The 20192-nt window shown below is 37.1% G+C and overlaps 2 protein-coding genes across 3 annotated transcripts; one reads left to right on the forward strand and one right to left on the reverse strand.

The window, feature by feature from the left end:
* Positions 1-11903: 11903 nt before the first annotated feature.
* LOC107824582 (uncharacterized) lies at positions 11904-14684 on the forward strand. The gene is made up of 3 exons (XM_075221021.1): positions 11904-12825; positions 13392-13577; positions 14027-14684. The coding sequence occupies exons 1-3, from the start codon at positions 12361-12363 to the stop codon at positions 14303-14305; spliced, it is 930 nt and encodes a 309-aa protein (XP_075077122.1). The 5' UTR covers positions 11904-12360; the 3' UTR covers positions 14306-14684.
* Positions 14685-15991: 1307 nt separating this feature from the next.
* LOC107824580 (chloroplast processing peptidase) lies at positions 15992-19853 on the reverse strand. 2 transcript variants are annotated; one of them, XM_016651382.2, is made up of 5 exons: positions 19150-19847; positions 18204-18341; positions 16640-16726; positions 16340-16407; positions 15992-16247 (listed from the first exon to the last, which is right to left on the reverse strand). In XM_016651382.2, the coding sequence occupies exons 1-5, from the start codon at positions 19603-19605 to the stop codon at positions 16115-16117; spliced, it is 882 nt and encodes a 293-aa protein (XP_016506868.1). In that variant the 5' UTR covers positions 19606-19847; the 3' UTR covers positions 15992-16114. The 2 variants fall into 2 exon arrangements, with proteins under 2 accessions (XP_016506868.1, XP_016506869.1); XM_016651383.2 differs by lacking the exon at positions 16640-16726 and having other exon boundaries at positions 19150-19853.
* Between the last annotated feature and the right edge of the window lie 339 nt (positions 19854-20192).

Raw genomic sequence — 20192 nt, forward strand, 5'->3', positions numbered from 1 at the left:
AGTAGCTATATGGAACATAACTAACATAACAACACATTGAGCGGCAAGCTTGGTTCATGTCTAATAACACTATATTTTGAACCCTTTACCTCTTATTTATATTTAGGAAAATGTTGATAATAACAACAAAATATACTCAGGTTATTCCATAAATTTTCCATCCACAAAATGCTGCAAGAATCACTCCCAAACCGTCCAACAATCAACAACATTATTAACACGCCTTTCGATCGATATCTCAGAAGTTCTAGCTTCAACGACTTAGTCGTAACTTGGATAAGCTTAAATATATGTAGAGTAAGAGGTTCCTTAACCTTAAACATATAGAATAACTCCAACTTGAGCTTACATCACCAAGAAATATCCTTCCAACGCAACCTCAAGAATAAGGAGGCGAAACTAGCAATCAATTCGGGTTTCTCGGCACTAGAATCACTTTGGAAGACTTGAAATCACCTAAGATTGATATGAAAACCTTGGTAGAGTATTTTACATAAGCTAAACCACTTTAAAAAACTCGCCACATGAGATGGAACCACACCAAAATCAGCAAACACTAGAAGAACAAGAAACTCACTAGCGCCACGGGATTCCCGACACTTGATTTATGTTGTTTGCCCTTGGTTTGGGTCTTGGAACATGAGAGAACTTTGAGAGAAAGTTTTTAGGTTTCTCGGGTCTGAAGAGAGTGAAAAGTAATGAGTTAAAACGGAATTTAGGCGTCACATATATATCAAGATATCTCAACCGCCTAAGTGGGTCCCATAGGGAGCTACTTGCGCAGTCTCGCAAAAATAAAAATATCTCTCTACTCCGATGTCGTATTAACGAACGGTTTAAAGAATTAGTAACTAGACTCGTAGATCTTCAATTTTGTAGATGCATTATCTCGTAATTCCAAGTATATTGAGATAAACACTCCGCTACAATTGACCTAATCTTTAGCACATTTATGAATGTAAGTTGTGATGACCTTTACCAACTTTTCTTCTACAACTTGCTTGACTTCAAAACATAACGCCCGGCTATCATATGACTAAAATAACTCATAAGATAACCTCCTTGTCATGTTATGAACTCTAGTGTCACCCCAAAAGTACATGTTATAACATTCCTAACTTGTCGACTTTCGACGAAACTTATCTTCTTCAGTTTATCTAGCTTCTAAGCTTTCCAACCCTCTTGGTACTTGTTATCCATGATCTTAAATATTTGTAACCTCCAAGGTAACATTATTAACTTACTTTGTGTACTTTCAAAGATGATCTCATTTTTGGACTTACATTAATTAGCTTACGGCATACTCTCACGTACGAAAACATGGAGTGTAACATCATTATCCCCTTTAGAACATTCTTCCTCGAATGTTGACTGATGCGCTTATCAGTCTCATAACCTATAGCTCCAATGAATACTTCAATACTGTCTTTTTCATTTAGGTAACTGTTCTATGAATAAATCCAAGGTCAGGGCATCCCCCCCCCCCAAGCCTTTTTCTTACACAATGACTTGTGATCAGAATTCTTCTAATCTCATAATTCTTGCTACCTTCTGTCATGCAGCCTTACAACTTTGTCCTTGTATGTGTGCCTATGAGACTCTTCTATACTTTTTCCTCCATCTTTTAGCCATTCTCTAGGCCTCACTTTGTGAACATATACTGAACTATGACAAGATGTCCCTCTAGGCATCTATAGGTGTACTGAAATTTTTGGCTCGGTACTAGACGAACTTACGACTATTGCTATATCCTGTTTCATAGCCTCATTTATCTATGCTTATGGCTTTACTACATCTAGGTAGCTTATACTATACCATAACACTTACTTTGGTTTATCATTACCAAGGTTTGCTACCCAATTCTATGTTACGTGTATCGTTACTTATTCTATATATATAAATCTAAGTCCTTTAATGCTTACTCATTACTGTTCATCTTAAGAATGACGGCCTAATCTCATCTCATAATTTGGAACTTTTATCCATCTATTGTTGATTCACCTTAATGTTGATCTATAATATACCACTGATAACTTGAAATCTCTTACGTAACACATTGTCACTAAGGCTCATGTCTCATTATGGAACATCTGAAGTTATTCATATGATCCACCTAGGGACGATACTATACTTCAATAATCGTATTTGATAGCATCCCAACGTGATTCATCTTATGGGGGTATTCTAATGCCATGTAGTTTATGAACTCCCTTCTCTTTGAATCAATACTTAATCGAAGGCCGAAATGTCATCCTCTTATAATTTATCACAATTACACCCTTATTCTACTACCAAGGAATCATTCTATCTCTTCTAAATGTTCCTAGTCTTTAACTCCTCTAAGTTCATTAAGGCTATACATAGCTTTCTATAACATATGGAAACCATCAAGTCTTTTGTTTTGATGGGCTTAATCCTGAGGCCTTACCTATTCTCGTCACCTTCTCACTCACCGTTTCTTATCCTTACTCATGTCTATGTAAAACCTTGTTTCTCTACCATACTTGAGCTTACGACCTATACATATCTATTTATACTACTCGCAACCATCCTTTAACGTGATAGCATCATAAATTTCCTTATGTTATTCTGTAATCTCAAGAGAGATATCACGCCATCTCTAACTCTTCTTTACTCTCTTAACTAGACCTCTCGATACCTGGAAACCATAGGGTGGAAGATATGCTACTGATGAAGCCGCTATCATTTCTGGATACTGAATCACAGCGCTTTTAGCCCTCTATCTGAAGTATGGACTATTCACAACCTTCTGCACACGAGTATCTCGTACCTTCTTCACCTTTACTTTACTTACCTTTAAATCTCGTATCATATCTTCTGTCTCTTTCATAACCTCCCTTCCACATAGGTGGAATTCACATCCACAACTTGAAGCTCTACTATAATACTTGCACCTCTGGTGCATACATAATCCGGTGGGAGCTTCATACTGACTTCTTATAGGGCTGGTACTCTTCTTACTGGCTTTATCGTAGAGCCGTTATAGAATATGGATATTTTACTATCTCTCTTTTACCTCTGATATTATGAATGATTCTGCAATGCTCTTAATCACAGTTTCTATAATTATCTGGGTCTAATAATTAGACTCCTGATTTACTTAGCTATTGTAACTCTTGAGCTTCCTCTTCTCTCACAACCTTTATTTAGGCTTAAGTTGTCTACCAATCTGTGGCTCAGGGTATTAGCTATTACATTAGCCTTTTTGGATGCCATGTAACATCCATGTTATAATCTTCTAACAAATCAAGCCTTTGTCTGTGACGTAGACTCAATTCTTTCTTTTTACCTATACCAAAGTCTCTCATAACTGTATGAATATCAACATATACGTTGTATGGATAATATTCCGAAATTTTAAGTGTGATCATAACGTAACTAACTCCAGATCGTAGATCAAATAAATCCTTTCGTTCCTTCTTAGTTGTCTTTAAATACAAGCAATTGCTCTTCCTAGTCATTCTGCCACTTGATGCATGAATACTTGGCTTATCTTAGTGCCCACGAATACTGGAATTCCCTATAACTCATATGATCTCAAATATCACTTTTAATTTACTTCCCGTTCATTAGTGACGATAGGTTCCACCTTCTTATGGAGTGCATAAAATGTTGTAGTGAGACTGTTGTTACAAGATCATTTATTATTTAGGTTACTATTTTTAGGTTGAAGCCTTATTGCTTAATCCTCTGCTAGTCTTTTGTTGTAGTATTTACGGAAGACCCTATGACTCTTATAAAGCTGAGAGCTTATTACATCGTATACCCAACAGAATTTTTGATGTTCTAACTCGCCTATATTTATCCTTAGTGACTTACCTTTGCGCCATTATGCTCGTAAGGTTACTTCTGAACTAAAACTTTTATTGTCTCCCCAGTGGAACTCTCTTTTATTTTCATAACACTTATACGGTACCTTTAACTACCCCAACTCTTATCTTAATGTTTCTCAAGGATTACGATGTCATCATATCTGCGAGACTGAATTCCCTATGGTGGGTTTCACTATGTTAACCTTACATGATCTGTTGATTTGTCTGTATCCTCTTGTCTAGCCATAACTAATCTATTCCTGAATTAACTACTAACTACTCGTCTGTCCATTCTCATATCTATATTCCGCATAATCTCTCTTGGATTGTTTACTTTGTCTTAACTTACCTCTCGCACTGTCTCCTTATGTATCAAGTGTTCATTCACACTTATTTCTCAATAAAATCTTGTGCGGGAACCTTTATGCTTCTCCCCGGCATCGTGCTTGCATAATATTCTGGAGTCGTAACATATCTGTAGGATCTGAATAAATTCTATCTCATTCCTTTTGCCTTTTTACCGCATTCTTTCTTTACTATTCCATAGTTACCTGAACCACTTAACTCCGACTTAATACAATATCATACCATCTCCCCCCTTTAGGGGAATACTAATATTTAATGCTATGAAGATTTACCTACAATTATATATTTCCTCTTCTTCTTCGGCATCTTTTCACGTCTTCACTGACTCGTACTCGCCTTGCGGTAACCCTTCTGTACCAGGGATAACTGAATTTCTTATGCGCAAGGGTGACACCTAGTGTAACTGGCACACTTAGTCCCTTAAGCTTAAATCTGCTCATAGTGCTTGCTTTTGGGAAGCGTCTTCCTGAATGACATTTAAAGGTTATTCTTCTATTGTCCATTCTATTATTGCCGGAACACGATCTCTAAAATTTCCACGTTGTCGACTATTATCAAATCCTTCGGTCCCTAATTCATGTTTGGTTTTATCTTGTTTACTAGCCCATACTAATTTATATTACTCCGGAGGTGTAACTTAGCCTTCTAGTAATCATGTTGAAGTCACGAACTCATTTCTCGAAATAAGGATATGACCTTATGGCATATACTCTTTTATAGTCTCAAAGCTTGTCTCCCCATGTCTTTTTCTTCTCTTGACTATACACTCTTTCATCCTGTTATATTTTGATTTACTGTTATCACCCATTTATCACATCTTACTCATAATGCTTCATTTACTCTCTTCTTATTCTCCTACTAATATTTATGTTTATCACTTTATTCTAAAAACTTCAACAAAACATTCTTTCGCTTTTAGCTCCCCTTGATCCATCTCACTAACTCTTCGGGTCACCCAATATTCTCTCTTTACTAGGGGTGGGAGTCATACTAAGGTAAATATTTATCCCTTTTAAGATTACACTACATATCTTCTGAAATTCCAGAACATTGTAGTATTCATATCTGACTATACTATTCTAGAGTGCACCATCTAGATGTCTCACAAGGATAACTATTACCGCGTTAGCAATATCCTTCGGAAATGTCGGTTAATATTAACGATAACAATTCATCCACCATTTTGGGTTACTCTACCCCTAGCTAGATCATGATACCCAATCCTTCTCTTAAACTATATCTGTTAGCTCCCATTAGGCATAACTAAGATGGGTGTGCCCAATTGTAAATACCTCTGTTAATGTTTAAGGTAAGTAAGAACGCTTATATTTTTCTGCTTGAATTGCAAATACTGATAATCTTCACTAATTTGGTATCTCGTACCCTCCTTCACCTTCCTTTTGTTACATGTTGAAACTTATTCTTTTACCTTCTGATTCTCCCATGGCCTATTCACCAGGTGTGTTTGATATCCCCATCTTAGGGTCTTATGCTGGAAATTTGCACATCTGGTATGCACAATCTGATAGGGCCTCAAGCAGCGCCACGTCGTCAAGAACTCTCTCTCTATTAGTGCCCTTACATGTTGTTGTATTAGCCCTCTGGCTAGCTGTAATCTTGCCAATTACAAACATCTCTGTATCATTAGCATACATAAGTCCCGACTCATACTCTTATGACTTGTTTGGGCTGTTTGGTGACTTTTAGTAACTTATGGGACGTATCACAAACAGGGGAGGTGCTGTCCATTTTCTTGTAGAATATTGGTTTCGAAATATGAGAGTTACAACGCTTATATGATGACGAAGATGTCGGTTTACTCATTGTAGACATAAGAAGATCATAATGAGTTTGGTTGACGATTGGAGAGAAGATTGCAAAGGTATGTTAAGTCACTTCCTTCTTTCTTTTGGCATGATCTAAAGTGAAATGAACGTAAACAATACGCTATTTCATAACGGATCTACTCCTAGCAACTAAGGTTGTCCATGTTGTTCTTTCCTTATAAAGTTATTCTAAGCAAGTATGTATGATCCTTGAATCCGACTGAGGTTCATATTGATGGTATGGATGTCCATAATGTTAATCGAAGGCGTTACAACCTTACGTCACTCCGAAAGGTTTAGAACATGATTTCATGAGTCCAGCATGCATTATATATATGTATCTATTTTACTCTACTGAGTCGTGCTATAGTCAGCCGGGTACGACACCTATTGTGTAACCACTGATCAGTTGGATTTTATTGAGCTCCACATGACTGGGTACAATTTTACCGAGCCTTATGATGTCCAGGTACGTTTTTACCAAGCTTATTACGGCCGAATATGATATGATGATGATGATGCCCACATAGGCGTATGTTTTTAAAAGTGTGTGTGTGTGTGTGTGTATATATATATATATATATATATATATATATATATATATATATATATATATATATATATATATATATATATATATGTATCATGCATTTCATGTCAGTATCCCCCAGAGGCACTCAGATGTTACAGGTTGTATCTCCTCTATCTTTCTTTACATTACTGTTCTTATTTATGCTTGCCTGCCTTACATACTCGGTACATTATTCGTACTGACATTCCTTTTGCCTAGGGACACTGCGTTTCATGCCCACAGGTCCCGATAGATAGGTTGACAGTCTTCTTAGTAGGCTATTAGCTCAGCGGAAGGTGTTGGCGCACTCCACTTGCTCCGGAGTTACCTATTTGGTCATTATGCTTTGGACATGTATTGATTGGTGTGGTGGGGCCCTGTCCCAACCTTATGACGTTTATGTACTCTTAGAGTCTTATAGACAGATGTCATATATATGGATACTTCTATGGCCTTGTCGGCCTGTGTTTTGAGTGTACAAATGATCATGTCGGCCTTATAGGCTCGTATGTCACATGTATAAGTTTGTATATCATATTGGGTCATTCTATATCGATTATTCCCTTATGTTTCATTCTGATTATCTTATGACGGCCTTTCCGGCTCATATACCCATGATAGTACGATAAGAAAGATAAGTTACGTTGGTACTCGGTTGAGTAAGGCATCGGGTTCCCATCGCTGCCCTTCGGTTTGGGTTGTGACAGGGAACTTAGGCGAATGCTGCACAACGATACGCACAGGCAATAAGAAAAATAACAAAGAAAGTACCAAGTACTCAGGAAGGAAAGAAAACTTATGGGCTGAGTTCCACTTTTCAGGGAACGGTAAATATTTGGGGGAAATGAGGTCTTTGATTTTCCCCCGAACGAACATCCCTTCCAACCTCGATCTCGGTCTTCATCGATGCTCGAGAATAGAGCTTTGCTTTCTCAACGGACGAGCTTAATCAACCCCCCTCAGAAAACTCGGGGATTGTAGGGACGAAGTAGGTGGTCGTGGGTGAATAAAGGTGCTTCGGTGTTGTTGACGAAGTGACAGAGGAGGATTACGATCCTCCAAAAGGATGGATGAATCTGCGCAAGGCAGACCTCATACCTTTTGCAGAAGCTGAGGATTATGGGGTCCATCGGGGCAAGCGTGAAGGGGTAAGTGTAAATATTTAGATACCCCTCCACGTGAGTGGTAATATCCTTATTGGGCCCGGGGGACGACCACTTCCTTGCCCTCCCAGTGATAGTCCTCCCGAACGGTAGGAAGTGTGTCCTCTAGATGGAGCATATGTACCTCCATACCTCCTCGCCTCGGTCCTGCTGACTGGAGGCTTTCTCGACTTTGAAGTCATTTTCAATGGAGCAGCCCCCGGGAATGAAGCTCTTCAAGGGAGGTTTCAGGACCACCTCAGGAACGGCCACCTCGGCATACTTAGCCGGGTTGGAAGTTGAAGGGACGGTCTATTGAGGCACTGACTTGGAAGTTTTCGCCATCGGATTCTGAAAAATATGAAAATTTAAAGGTAGGGATAAATGTTTGAAGATAAGTATGAAGATTTGGAAAGTAAGGATGAAGGTATGGAGGCCAGACTTGAAGATAAAAATATAAAGATCTGGAAAACAATGGATAAAGGTTTGGAGGGGTAAGAAATAAGTGAAGAATTCGAGGGTAAGTCAAGGAGCTCTGGAATCGAAAAGCAAAAAAGTGAAAAAGGGGTCAAAGCTTTTATAGAGAAAGGGTAATCAATGCGTGATGTTTCGCATTCGAGGACGGTCAACCGATGACTGACACATGTCCGAAGTCAGAACGACGCGACTGATGGGACGTTTCGATGTCCCGTCAACTAGGTTGTAGCATACGGAAGAAGGAATCGGGGTTAATTTATCGCTTCCCGTCACTTTGATAAATCTGCTCTCCGAAAAATGAGGGGACTATCTATGTATGGATAAGATCGGGCGCACAGTTTTCTCCGATTCCCTGACGAGGAAACAAAGGGGAAGTACGGCTCGACGTAATTATAATCGAGGCCCATGAGTCCCTCGTATCGAAACCCGAGAGAAATGAACGATGTATCTAAGATTAGACATGGTGGAATAACGGACCCAGACCAAGCATAACTTCTGGACCTCAGGAAACGCATAGATCGGTTACGCATGACGAGTAGGGCACCGTAATGTTCAGCCTTAACCGAGTATTACGGCAGGAATCCCATCCCATATCAACTGCGGATCGACATTTAATGAGAAAAGAAGATGTTTACCTTATTTAGACCTGTACTAGGACTGAAATTCCCTTACTATATAAAGTGAAAAGTTTGCTTTATTATATCACATTGTGACATGTAAATCAAAGCAATAAAAGTTTACTTTTATCTTCTAGCTATTGTTCAAAGCATTATTTATTTGTTCTTTTCTTCACTCGCGACCGAGCTTGTACCGAAGGTCCAATCGAGGACGAATTCCACTGTTCAATCTAAGATCAAGCTTGGTCACTACATTGCAATTAGTTTGATCATTTATTTTATCTTTAACTCATTTACATGTTGTTCTTAATCATTCGTATTGAATTAAATCATATATCCCTTAAACCGCGCACAAATTTAATTGTTACTCATTTTTGAGGTAAACGGTGCTTAGTATTTTTTTCCTTTTCTTCTTAGTTGCTAAATGGGTTTGTTAGATTTATTGTTGTTTTGATAATTTAATGATTGAGTTTTATTCTTTATGATATTTGAAAGTAATATTTCAAATTTGAGCTCATTTGGAGTTGATTTTGGTGTTGAATCGTATGTTGGATTGTTGAATTCGACGAATAAGTTTATGTTTCATAACTTAAGATTCGATTTCTAAAGTTATATTGATGTGATAGAACTGTTTAACATCCGAATTTTCTGAAATTGCATTGGAAAGATATAAGAATTTAAGATCTGATAGCTGAAGTTACATTGAAGAGATATAACTACTTAAGATTCAATTTTTCTGAAGTTGCATTGGAAAAAAAAGAACTTCAGATCCGATTCTGAAGTTGTATTGAATAGATAGAACTATTTAAGATTCGATTTTCTGAAGTGATATTGGAAAGATAAAAGAATTACAGATCCGATTCTAAAGTTGCATTGAAGAAATAGAAGAAATTCAGATGCTGACGCATAAATTTTGTAATTTTTTGTGTAATTCAGGTGTAACTTCAATAACGGTCCAAAAGTGAATATATGTGAAAATGCCGGGGGATTTGCATCTATACCCAGTTTTTGGGTCCCATTTTAACCTGTACCCGTTTTGCAAAAGAAATTGCAAGCGTACCCACTTTTCGGGTAACTTCAGGCCTTGAAGTAGCAAAAATTTATGTCTGAAGTTTAAACTTCAGAATGTTTTGCCTGAAGTGTAGCCTTATCAAAGCAAAACTTCAGATATTTTTGCCTGAAGTTTGGACTGACTTGCAAAGGCAATCGCGTAAATTTCAGTTCATAGTACAATGGAAAACTTCAGTTCAATAATTGCTGAACTTCAGCAATTTTGGCTGAAGTTTTTGTTTTGTAATTGCTGAACTTCAGCATTCTGAAGTTTGTTTAGTATCTGACTATCTGCTGAACTTCAGCATTTTAGGAGCTGAAGTTTGTTTAGTATTTGCTGAACTTCAGCTCCTAGAGGATGCACTTCAGTTCAATAATTGCTGAACTTCAGCAATTTTGGCTGAAATTTTTGTTTTGTAATTGCTGAACTTCAACATTCTATGAGCTGAAGTTTGTTTAGTATCTGCTGAACTTCAGCATTTTTGGAGCTGAAGTTTGTTTAGTATTTGCTGAACTTCAGCTCCTAGAGGATGCACTTCAGTTTAATAATTGCTGAACTTCAGCAATTTTGGCTGAAGTTTTTGTTTTGTAATTGCTGAACTTCAGCATTCTAGTAGCTGAAGTTTGTTTAGTATCTGCTGAACTTCAGCTCCTAGAGGATGCACTTCAGTGCTTAGGTCCTTTTGGGTAATATTCCAAGCAGTCAACTTGAACTTCCCGTCGTCCATCCTCATACCAGGAAGGAAGGTATCAGTGGGTTCATTAAAACTTTGCCATAGTGGCTTCCCTGACAAATCATCAATTAAACCAAATTTTCTGAATCCAAGAGCTTCGCTTTATGTGAAGAAGATGCACTTGTGCCTACTTGTGTTCAGAAATATGACTTCCTTGATCGGTCCAACACTTTGAAATTTACGTTCATCAATAGCGATAACGAAAAGTTCAGTTGATAAAAATAAAATTGGGTAGTCCCTGTTGGCAACCCACACAATCGTTTCGGGACTCACCTTGTACCATATGAATAATAATATCATCTAGAGGAAAGAATAATATCACCCGAAGAAGGAGGAGGAGGACAAAGAGGCCTGAAATTATTTAAAAAGTGGGTATAAGTTAAAACTTTTTTAAAAAGTGGGTATAAGTTAAATGGGGGCGGCCAAATAGGCCGCCTGTGCAATTTTTACGAAAATGCCCTTATTGAATAGAACCGAGGCCATTGAACTGTACAATAATTCTAACTGAGACCGAGTCAGCTCTTCTATATTTGTTATACAAAAGTGCATAAAGTATAATTTTATAGTTTAAGCATCTAATTAGAATCACGTCATCATCACTAAAACAAAATCTATATATGTTGAATTTTAATTATCGATCTATCATTTTAGCATATCCAATCTTTCAAAACCAACACTTTTAAATATAATGAACAATACTGTAATAGAGAATTGAGTAAAATGTGATTGAATTACGTGAATAATTACTTTAAATTATAAATTAAATTCGAATTCACTTAAATTAAGTGTAGAGCACAAAATAGAACTTTTGAGCAAATAAATAAATAAATAATATAATAAAAAATATTATATTGAATTGAACATCAATAATAATTTGAAATTCTTAAATAAACTTTAGCTGCAATTTAGTTCATCCATTAAGTAGGCTTAAGTTATGCAACGATTAAAATTTACTTACATCAAATCAAGAAGTACGAAATAATAAAGTTTATAGTAATTATTAAATAAATATATTAACAATAAGAAATGAACTTAATTTTAAAACAAAAATTACATGATTAATAGAGTCAATTGAGCCGAGCCATTTCGAGCAACCTGATCTTAATCGAGCTTTGAACGAAGCAAAGTCAAGCCGAGATGAGAGGTCATTGTAATACTTAAGGAAAGGTCATCAAAGTAATGCTTACTAGTTTATAGGCCAATTTGCAGAGTTCCATACGCATAAATTGGAGCTGTTAATATGCCAAGGACTCGGGATTTCTGAAACAGCCAAAAGGGTCCTCTAGACGAATAAACACAGTTTATTGTACCAAGTCTAGTCTCCTCCTCTTCGGACGTTACGAGGTGTTACACCTAAGTAACTGTCTCTTTCCTTTTATATAGTGCTTTTTAAAAGGCAACCTTAAAATTGCTTTCATACCGAAGTTTATGTTAGGGGCAAGAAAAAGCCATAAAAACTAGAGATACATTGTAAACAGATTCCAGTAATCATCATTATGATGAAACAGAACAGCATACATCTGTCTGATTCTTCTTGATAACCAACCAAAAGTTGTGCTTTTACTATTTAGCTTTGATAAATAATCTCGCCATACGAAAAAGGACAAAATCTTTAAACTAACTACTACAATACAAAAGTTCCCTTAGCTACTGAAAAAAGGGGATTTTTACTAGTAGTTTCAAGGCAATTCTGGCATAGTGTTTGGCATGTGAGTTTTCTGATTGTGAATCTTGGAAGAAGAAGATGATGATGAACAGCAGGGATGAATCTGATAATGCAAGCACAGCAACATCATCGTCTCTTACATCCCCAAAACTGCCAGTTTACTATGTACAGAGCCCATCACGTGATTCCCACGATGATGCTGATAAGTCATCATCCTCCATGCAAAATACTCCTGCTTATCACAGCCCCATTGATTCCCCTTCTCATTCATCTAGGGACTCTTCCTCTAGCCGCCTTTCGGGGAATTGGCGATGGGCGAGGGGTTACAATCGGAGGAGAAGTGGGAAAGGGTGGCAAGAATGTGCTGTGATTGAAGAGGATCTTGATTATGATCATATGAATCAAGCCTATTCAAGACGCTGCCTATTTTTTATTGCTCTCATGGGTTTTGGAGCTTTTTTTGCTTTCTTTTGCTTGATTTTGTGGGGAGCTAGTAGACCTTACCAAGCCAGTAGACCTTACCAACCTCACATCACTATGAAGGTATTCATTAATTGAAATCGGAATCTGTTTATTGTCTAGAACTTGTTCTTATCACTATTATTAATATTGGGGAAACTAAATTATTCCAACCAAAAAAAAAATGTAAGACGAAGCAGATTATAACCATCATATAAGGCCAGGGAATATGCATAGTAGTACTGATGCTTTTGAAATAGATTATACAGATTTGTGACTTGTGAATTATAAGTTGCTCCTGCACAATCCTATTAGTTCTCAATATTCCCTTTGATGGTCACAAAAGCTGTGGAACTTGATTTTTAAGAACCTTGTGCACGATATAAGCTGATTTCCTCAAACTGGCAGCATAATGTCCTAGTTAACATGTTTAATCCTTCAAGGACCAAAGTCATGCTTAGATTTTTCCTTGATATTTTAAGGACTGAGTTTCTCTCAGAAAGAAATTCTTGATCATTTCATTTCGAGGTTGCATTATGTTGATACTACATGGGTGAAAATCTGGTGATTGCTCTAAAAACTTACAATCCGCTGCATTTTAGTATAATCTTTGATTAACTTTTATTCATATAAAGTGGATTTTCTGCTAGGCCTGCAGGGTACATAACTTCTATTTTGGGCAAGGGTCAGACCGCACAGGTGTTCCGACCAAGTTGCTTACAGTTAACTGTTCTGTGACCATGGTCATATATAACCCTGCTACATTTTTTGGAGTTCATGTCAGCTCCAACCCTGTCAATCTTTTCTTTTCAGAAATCACAGTTGCAACTGGCCAGGTGAGTTTACCAGAGTGATATCTTTGATGAAGTCAATTATAATCTCAAGAATTTTAATACTGACAGATAAACCTGCATTATCCATGAAGAAGAGCAGCCCGGTGCACTAAGCTCCCGCTATGCATAGGGTCCGGGAGAGGGCCGGACCACAATGGTTTATTGTACGCAGTCTTTCCCTGTATTTCTGCAAGAGGCCGTTTCCACGGCTCGAACCTCTGACCTCCTGGTTACATGGCAGCAACTTTACCACAAGGCTCCCCTTCTCATTATCCATGAAGAAATATTATATTATTTAGAGGATCAAACCTCGACATAATGGATGACAGGGAAAAAAATATCAATCACATGTTACCCGATTTTTGGTTTTGTATAGTGCCAGTGTCATGTTCTTTAAGCAACATGTTGTCAGCATTTTTTTTTACCTGATGATTTACAACTTATGGATGCAGTTGGACGAATATTATCAACCAAAAAAGAGCCAGCGCTGTATGTCTGTGAACCTGGATGGGTGTAGAGTCCCCCTATATGGAGCTGGGATAGCCTTAGTAAAATCAGATGGCAGTGACGGGGTTCCATTGAAATTAGACTTTGAAATCCTGTCACAAGGATATTTAGTTGGCAAGCTGGTGAAGACAAAGCATCGGAAACACATCTCTTGTTCCTTGCTCATCAGCTCAAGAAGCACAAAAGAAATAAAATTCAAGCAGGGTTCCTGTGCATTTGATTGAGGTTGCAACATCCACTCCATTCTCCAACATATACTACTAACAGCGATTCTAATGATTTCATATGCCTGTTTGGTCACTCAGAAGATTAAGTTTGTTCTATCTTATGGCTCACCTGCCAGAACAAATTACAACTTTGAATCAATTCATTAGGGTGTGCTTTAGCATGACCAACATCCTGGTTGTTTCAACAAAACTGCCTTTGATCACTTACTTTTGCTATGTGTTTTCTATGACAAAGTTTGACTATTGTTTATGGCCAATAAAGCAACATGAATCTTGGATCAGAGGGAGGTTCCGGGTGCCACACATCTTTGAACAAGGGCAGGGCGTATGTAGGATTTTGCGTGAGTGTTGTTAATATCACATAAGAGAATCAATAAATGATATTTATCATCAATTATTTAGACAAGGAGAGCCATTGTTTGATGGTTTAGTTGAGTGTTAAGATAGAATAGGTCTAGAGTTCAATTCTACTTAACCACAAATCTATAACAACAGAGGCTCCCTTAATAAATATTTGCCAACAAGAATGTCCAAGATGTGGTTCGAACCTCAAACCACCTCAAGCAAGATTAAGCTTCTAACCAGCACGTCAAGTTATACTATTTATCAAATTCATCGGTGGTTTGTATACCAAAGGCAGCATGCTGAAAAAAAAAAGTGTACCAGTTAGGCTTCAAATTGGCGTCGCTAAACTCACAACCACTGGCACTTTTCACTCTTTTGATACTCCAGGCGGCACGACTTGTATTTAGTCTATTTCTTATACATATATACAAATTTTCAACTGAGGCATCGGCCTATCTACATAGATCTGCCCCTGATAATGGGGTTTTCAGGACCAACTAGTACACACCTTGACTATTCCACTGGATTCTAGCTACCTTCCACCAACACAGGTACCAAGTACCTCTGTCAAGGCTTAGGCATGAGAAGAAATTACTTAGTATTTTTTGGCAAAAATGTAAGGCTACATGTGTACACTTTAGCATAAGACTAGCAGTCGTCGACTAGTTTTAGTAGAACCGTCGGGTTGCTTGTTGCATACTGCTAGTGGTGGGCAGCATTTGGAGTAACGCATCAGACTCTTAGGGACTTTCAACCTTAATTATATTTTCTTAGACTATATGTCCTTAATATCTGAAACTCAAGTTGTATAGCATTAAAATGCACGCAGTAGCAGAATCCCCTCTCGTAACCATATGAAGTAAACAAGCTTATCTAAATAATTTTGCATCACAAAACTAATAAGACATGCAATCATCCCCTGCCCTTTCCTAACTCCCAATTCATACTTACCTCATTCCCACTAGGATTGTATAGCGCTATGAATATGATCTACTGAGCATTCAGAATTTGTCAGTTCACAGAGAACTATATGTACAAAGATTTATGCTGTTCTTGATTCTTGAGACATATTCGTGTTGAATGCACTTTGAATATGTCAAATACATCAAAGGCACGAAAAACAATACTGACAAAAAAGCAAAATCTGAAATTTTAATTTCGCATCATATAACTTAGTATTATATGTGGTTCTATAAGTTGAAGTGGAACAGAGGACCATGACAATCGGGTTTATTTGAAATAAAAGAGAGAAAGTATACAGTGAGAGCATTGAGCTAAAGGCTGCTAATGTTAATACAGTAAGACCTCGGACTGTGCCAATTATGCTATCCACAAAAATTGCCTTACAAATGATTAATTTTATAATTAAACATATGGTTGACTCCAAATTATAGAGTGAGTTTAAGCAAAGGCAAGGGGAAAAAAGAAGAAACTATGGCTTCAGTTGTAAAGCTAAATTAGTCACTGAGGTGCTAAACTAGTTCCCTGCTCGTCGATAGCACAACCTTCTCGGGAAACTGTTCCACCCACTCTCGTTGGAGGCCAATATCGGAATATGGATCTGCCAATTATGTTCTTTGCCGGGAGGGGACCCCTAATTAAACAATATCATACTTTTGATATAAGCATAGTTATGGATGTGGCAATTCACAAGATACCTTCAGTTTCAAGAGCGAGTAAACTTACCACACATGTGAATCATAGCTGTTATTCCTATTATCACCCATCACAAATACTGAATTCTCAGGTACCCTCTGCAGAACACAATAGAAACAGTAAGAAGAGGAGATATTTTCTGACACACTATGTGGAGATAAAGTACAGTTTGATCGCAACCATGACTGCTGACTTGCTTAAAGAGTCATAGCTCTGGACGAGCCAATACTTACGATTATTCAACACTTGCTTAAGTTTCCATTGTTAAGAAAGAATACAGGGAAGCTGACTGCCGAATTAGCCGAGTTAAATAAAAACAATGTAAAATACCACTGGGGTCATTTCATATTTTGGCGCCTCAAGAACAAAATCTTCATTCCTCACAACACCATTTACAATTAGCTTTCCATTATGAACCTGCACTAGAAAGAATAATCCAAAATACTTCATTTATGTTGCCAGGAATTGGTCCATATAAATGCAAAGGTGAACCAAACAGGAACATGCGTTTTGCAAATGACCTCAGTTGCACTATTGGAGATCATATTGGTAATTACTGCAGTATATGAAAATATAATACGAATTAATCTAGCGTTGGGGAAAGAAGAGATAATGTAGTATAAAGAAATGCTAATAAGAGTGGACCTAACATTGAAAAACAATAGAACCATAATTACTAGTTGTTGTTCTGGTAAATAGAATATGTAATAATTGTCATGTGCATGAAGAGAAACAGCTAAGCAAGTTTGAATCAATACCATTAGTCCTCTCCATTTTTTCCTCTCTGAGAATTCAAATAATGCAAATCTACGAATTTGATGTGAAAAATCGCAGTCCACTGGCATTCTTTGTTGAATCAAAAAGAGAAAGAAAAACCTTTCCCCCAACCTTCGTAGAGCAAGACTTGGATAATACAAAAGTCTGGTGAGGTTTAAATAGAAAAATCCTTTCTCCGTCGATGTAAAACCGAGTCTCTTATTTTCACTCGGCATAATGATAAAGAGAGGATGAAAATTAATAATCAGATGGTTAAACCTGTAACACTTGAGTTATTTCTTGTTGCTTAAGGAAAGGGTAAAGTTAGTATTGGACAGTTTAAAAGGGGTTCCCTATTACCTTTTTCATACAGGATTAAATGCATGTTTTCTTTTCTGAGAAAGTAGGCACTACTTTGGGGTAGATGAAAAGCAAAGGTGAACATTCAAAAGGTGATGCAGGGAGTAATATAGATGCCAAAAGAGAGCATCACCGAGACCAGCCACTGACTGGATAAACTTTGTTGTCGCTTAAAACCAGTAAACCAACTTTGTTAGACAAATTTGACCATGCATTCTCCTGCAAGAGAGGATACTGGAAAAACATCTCAATGTTACAAAATAAAGTAGCTATCAACAATGTGTTATTGGTTGCAAGTTACCGTGACGGCACAAACTAAACATCAAGATATTCTGGAGGCAATGGCACTTAGGTATTACCATCACAAGAATAGAAACAGAGAAAGACCTCCACTTTCCAAACACAAGATACAGGGGATTATGACAAAAAATACCAGCCCTAAATTTCATGACTGGTCTGGCTGTTTACGAGGGTAGAATTGGATTTCGAAAGAAAAGAGAAGTGCAAAGATGTCTGGACTATTTAATATTTTACATTCTTGAAGCAGTATAAAATAAGTGAGAAGTTTTCACATTTTCGCACAACACTCAAAATATGAGGTAGATCTGCCCCAGGTTTGCTGTCGACCTTATAATTTGTTCAGTCACTGTCATTAAGGGGAAAAAACTCAGTATAGGACAACTGGCGGAGGTTATGAAATACCATCACTTTATCTTCTAAGCAAGAAGACAAGTTCACCTATGAAGTAGTATAACTGTTTTGTATGTTGTGAGCTCACCTCCACAAGATCACCTTCCTTAGCAATAATCCGCTTAATAAAGACATCTTCATCAGTGTATCCTACTTCCTGAAGCACTGGAGGACTCTTGAAAATAACTATGTCGTTGGGACATGGCTTTCTGAAATAGTAAGAGACCTGTAAATAATAAGATTGCAATAGTTTGTGAAGGAAATGACTTTGAATCTACATGGACTAGTCATATACTAAATGCACAATAAAATAGAGGGCAAGTTTGATGGGAATAAACAGCAACCTTTGTGGAATCTTAAAACACCACTGATACCCTTAGATCAATTGTATTGATACGATTGCATACAAATGGAACTTAAAAAAATATGGTTTAAGAGAAGAAACAAGATAGAATTTGCTCTTAAGATGTAGTGTATACAAACAAGTTTAGCAACACTAACCTAGTCTAAAGTAAGGTGGTGCATGCAGAGGCAGAGCCAGAAATTCAATCTTACGGGTTTTAGATTTTAGAATGACGACTTCAAGTGTTAATTGACTGGGTTCTAAATTTAATATGTGTACATATTTAATGAATTATAAACACCAAATAAACTATTTGAGCAAAAGCTATGAGTTTGCCCAAACTTGTAGCTCGGTTTGTGCCTCCGCCCCTGGGTGCATGTCTATTTAAAACATAGGAAGCTATTTGGTGTTGTGCTCCACGGAACTCATGAAGACAAAAAAAATATCATTATGCTATAACAAAAGAGACAAGCATAAATCAGAATAACATTCCTTAAATCAGCTTTTAGATCCACATCCCTTGATACATTCAATTTCAGATTCAACACTTAGGCTCTTAAATGACAGCAAAAAAACCAGCATAATTCTGCATTCTTTCTCCAATAGCAGATGCACGAATACTTACTTATATAATGCAATTGCTAATATCAAAATATGGATGAAAATCCAGCAAGAGGTTTGAAAACATTACCTTTTCAGCAACAAGTCGATCTCCAACATCGAAAGTGGGATACATAGACAAAGAAGGAATATATCTAGGCTCAGCCACAAAGGACCTAAAGGCAAGCGATATAGCCAATGCTGCAAAAACCGTTTTTGCATCATCTGAACTAAAATCCAGCCATTCTGAGAGAAACCCATTTTGCTTCTCCGCCTTTTCATCATCTCCACCACCACCATCACCATCACCACCTCCGCCGCCAACCTTATTAGTCTCTTCGTTGGAATTTTTAACCCCACTGCATTTAAAGCTCTGAAATTGAGATTTTCGACAGCCTGATTGCTTGAAAGATTGACACTTTGGGGTTTTTAACAAGAATCTGTTGAATTGAAGGGTTTTAGATAAAGGGTTGAAGTTTATAGAGTGGACAGAGTTGAAGCAAGGGTTTTGTGAAGGTAATGGAGGGAGGAGCTTTAGAGTTATCATTGGACGGAGACTCAAATATTTCTGCAATTATACACAGAGTGAGTTCCCCTCCAATATACGTTGAAACTGAATTGGCAGTTAATACCCTGAGGTAATCTTCTCTACATTTTCCCAAAGTCCCTTTTCTTTTCTTTTTAAATTTCTTTTTGGCCTTTTCTCTGTTGAAGGGGTGTGTTATTGCTCTCACTTTTTTGTTTGATCACTTAAAATTTCAGAATTCTTCAGGATAGATCCAACTGTCGTCATAAGAAAAAAGAATTTGAATATTGATTTTTGAAAAATACAAGATATAGACAATAGATGTGGTAATTCATGTTGTTGTAGGATGATACATTCAGTAAGTATAATGGATATTTTTGTGAAAATATATATGGACAGTTTAGATGGTGTTCAATTCGCTTACTTTTTACAAATTACATATAAAAGAAAAAATGAGGACAAATGTAATATACGAAAAGTAAAAGGAAAACAACGGATAGAGTTGAATTTATACGTAGTTCTAAGGGTATGTGGTATAACTTGACACAAATCATAAAAATAAATAGAAATATCGAATATTGACTGTAAAGAATGAAAAATAAGCCAAG

Source organism: Nicotiana tabacum, chromosome 9 (genome assembly GCF_000715075.1).
Source record: "Nicotiana tabacum cultivar K326 chromosome 9, ASM71507v2, whole genome shotgun sequence".
Taxonomy (NCBI): domain Eukaryota; kingdom Viridiplantae; phylum Streptophyta; class Magnoliopsida; order Solanales; family Solanaceae; genus Nicotiana; species Nicotiana tabacum.

What these genes read in the sequence shown, in the direction of transcription:
- LOC107824582 (XM_075221021.1), top strand. Translation starts at nt 12,361, where the DNA reads ATGATGATGAACAGCAGGGATGAATCTGATAATGCAAGCACAGCAACA. An exon ending in AACCTCACATCACTATGAAG is followed by an intron (nt 12,826 to 13,391) that starts GTATTCATTAAT and finishes ATTTTCTGCTAG; the next exon opens with GCCTGCAGGGTACATAACTT. An exon ending in TCACAGTTGCAACTGGCCAG is followed by an intron (nt 13,578 to 14,026) that starts GTGAGTTTACCA and finishes TTATGGATGCAG; the next exon opens with TTGGACGAATATTATCAACC.
- LOC107824580 (XM_016651382.2), bottom strand. Translation starts at nt 19,605, where the DNA reads ATGATAACTCTAAAGCTCCTCCCTCCATTACCTTCACAAAACCCTTGC. An exon ending in ATCGACTTGTTGCTGAAAAG is followed by an intron (nt 18,342 to 19,149) that starts GTAATGTTTTCA and finishes TATTATTTACAG; the next exon opens with GTCTCTTACTATTTCAGAAA. An exon ending in AGGAAGGTGATCTTGTGGAG is followed by an intron (nt 16,727 to 18,203) that starts GTGAGCTCACAA and finishes TTTCTAGTGCAG; the next exon opens with GTTCATAATGGAAAGCTAAT.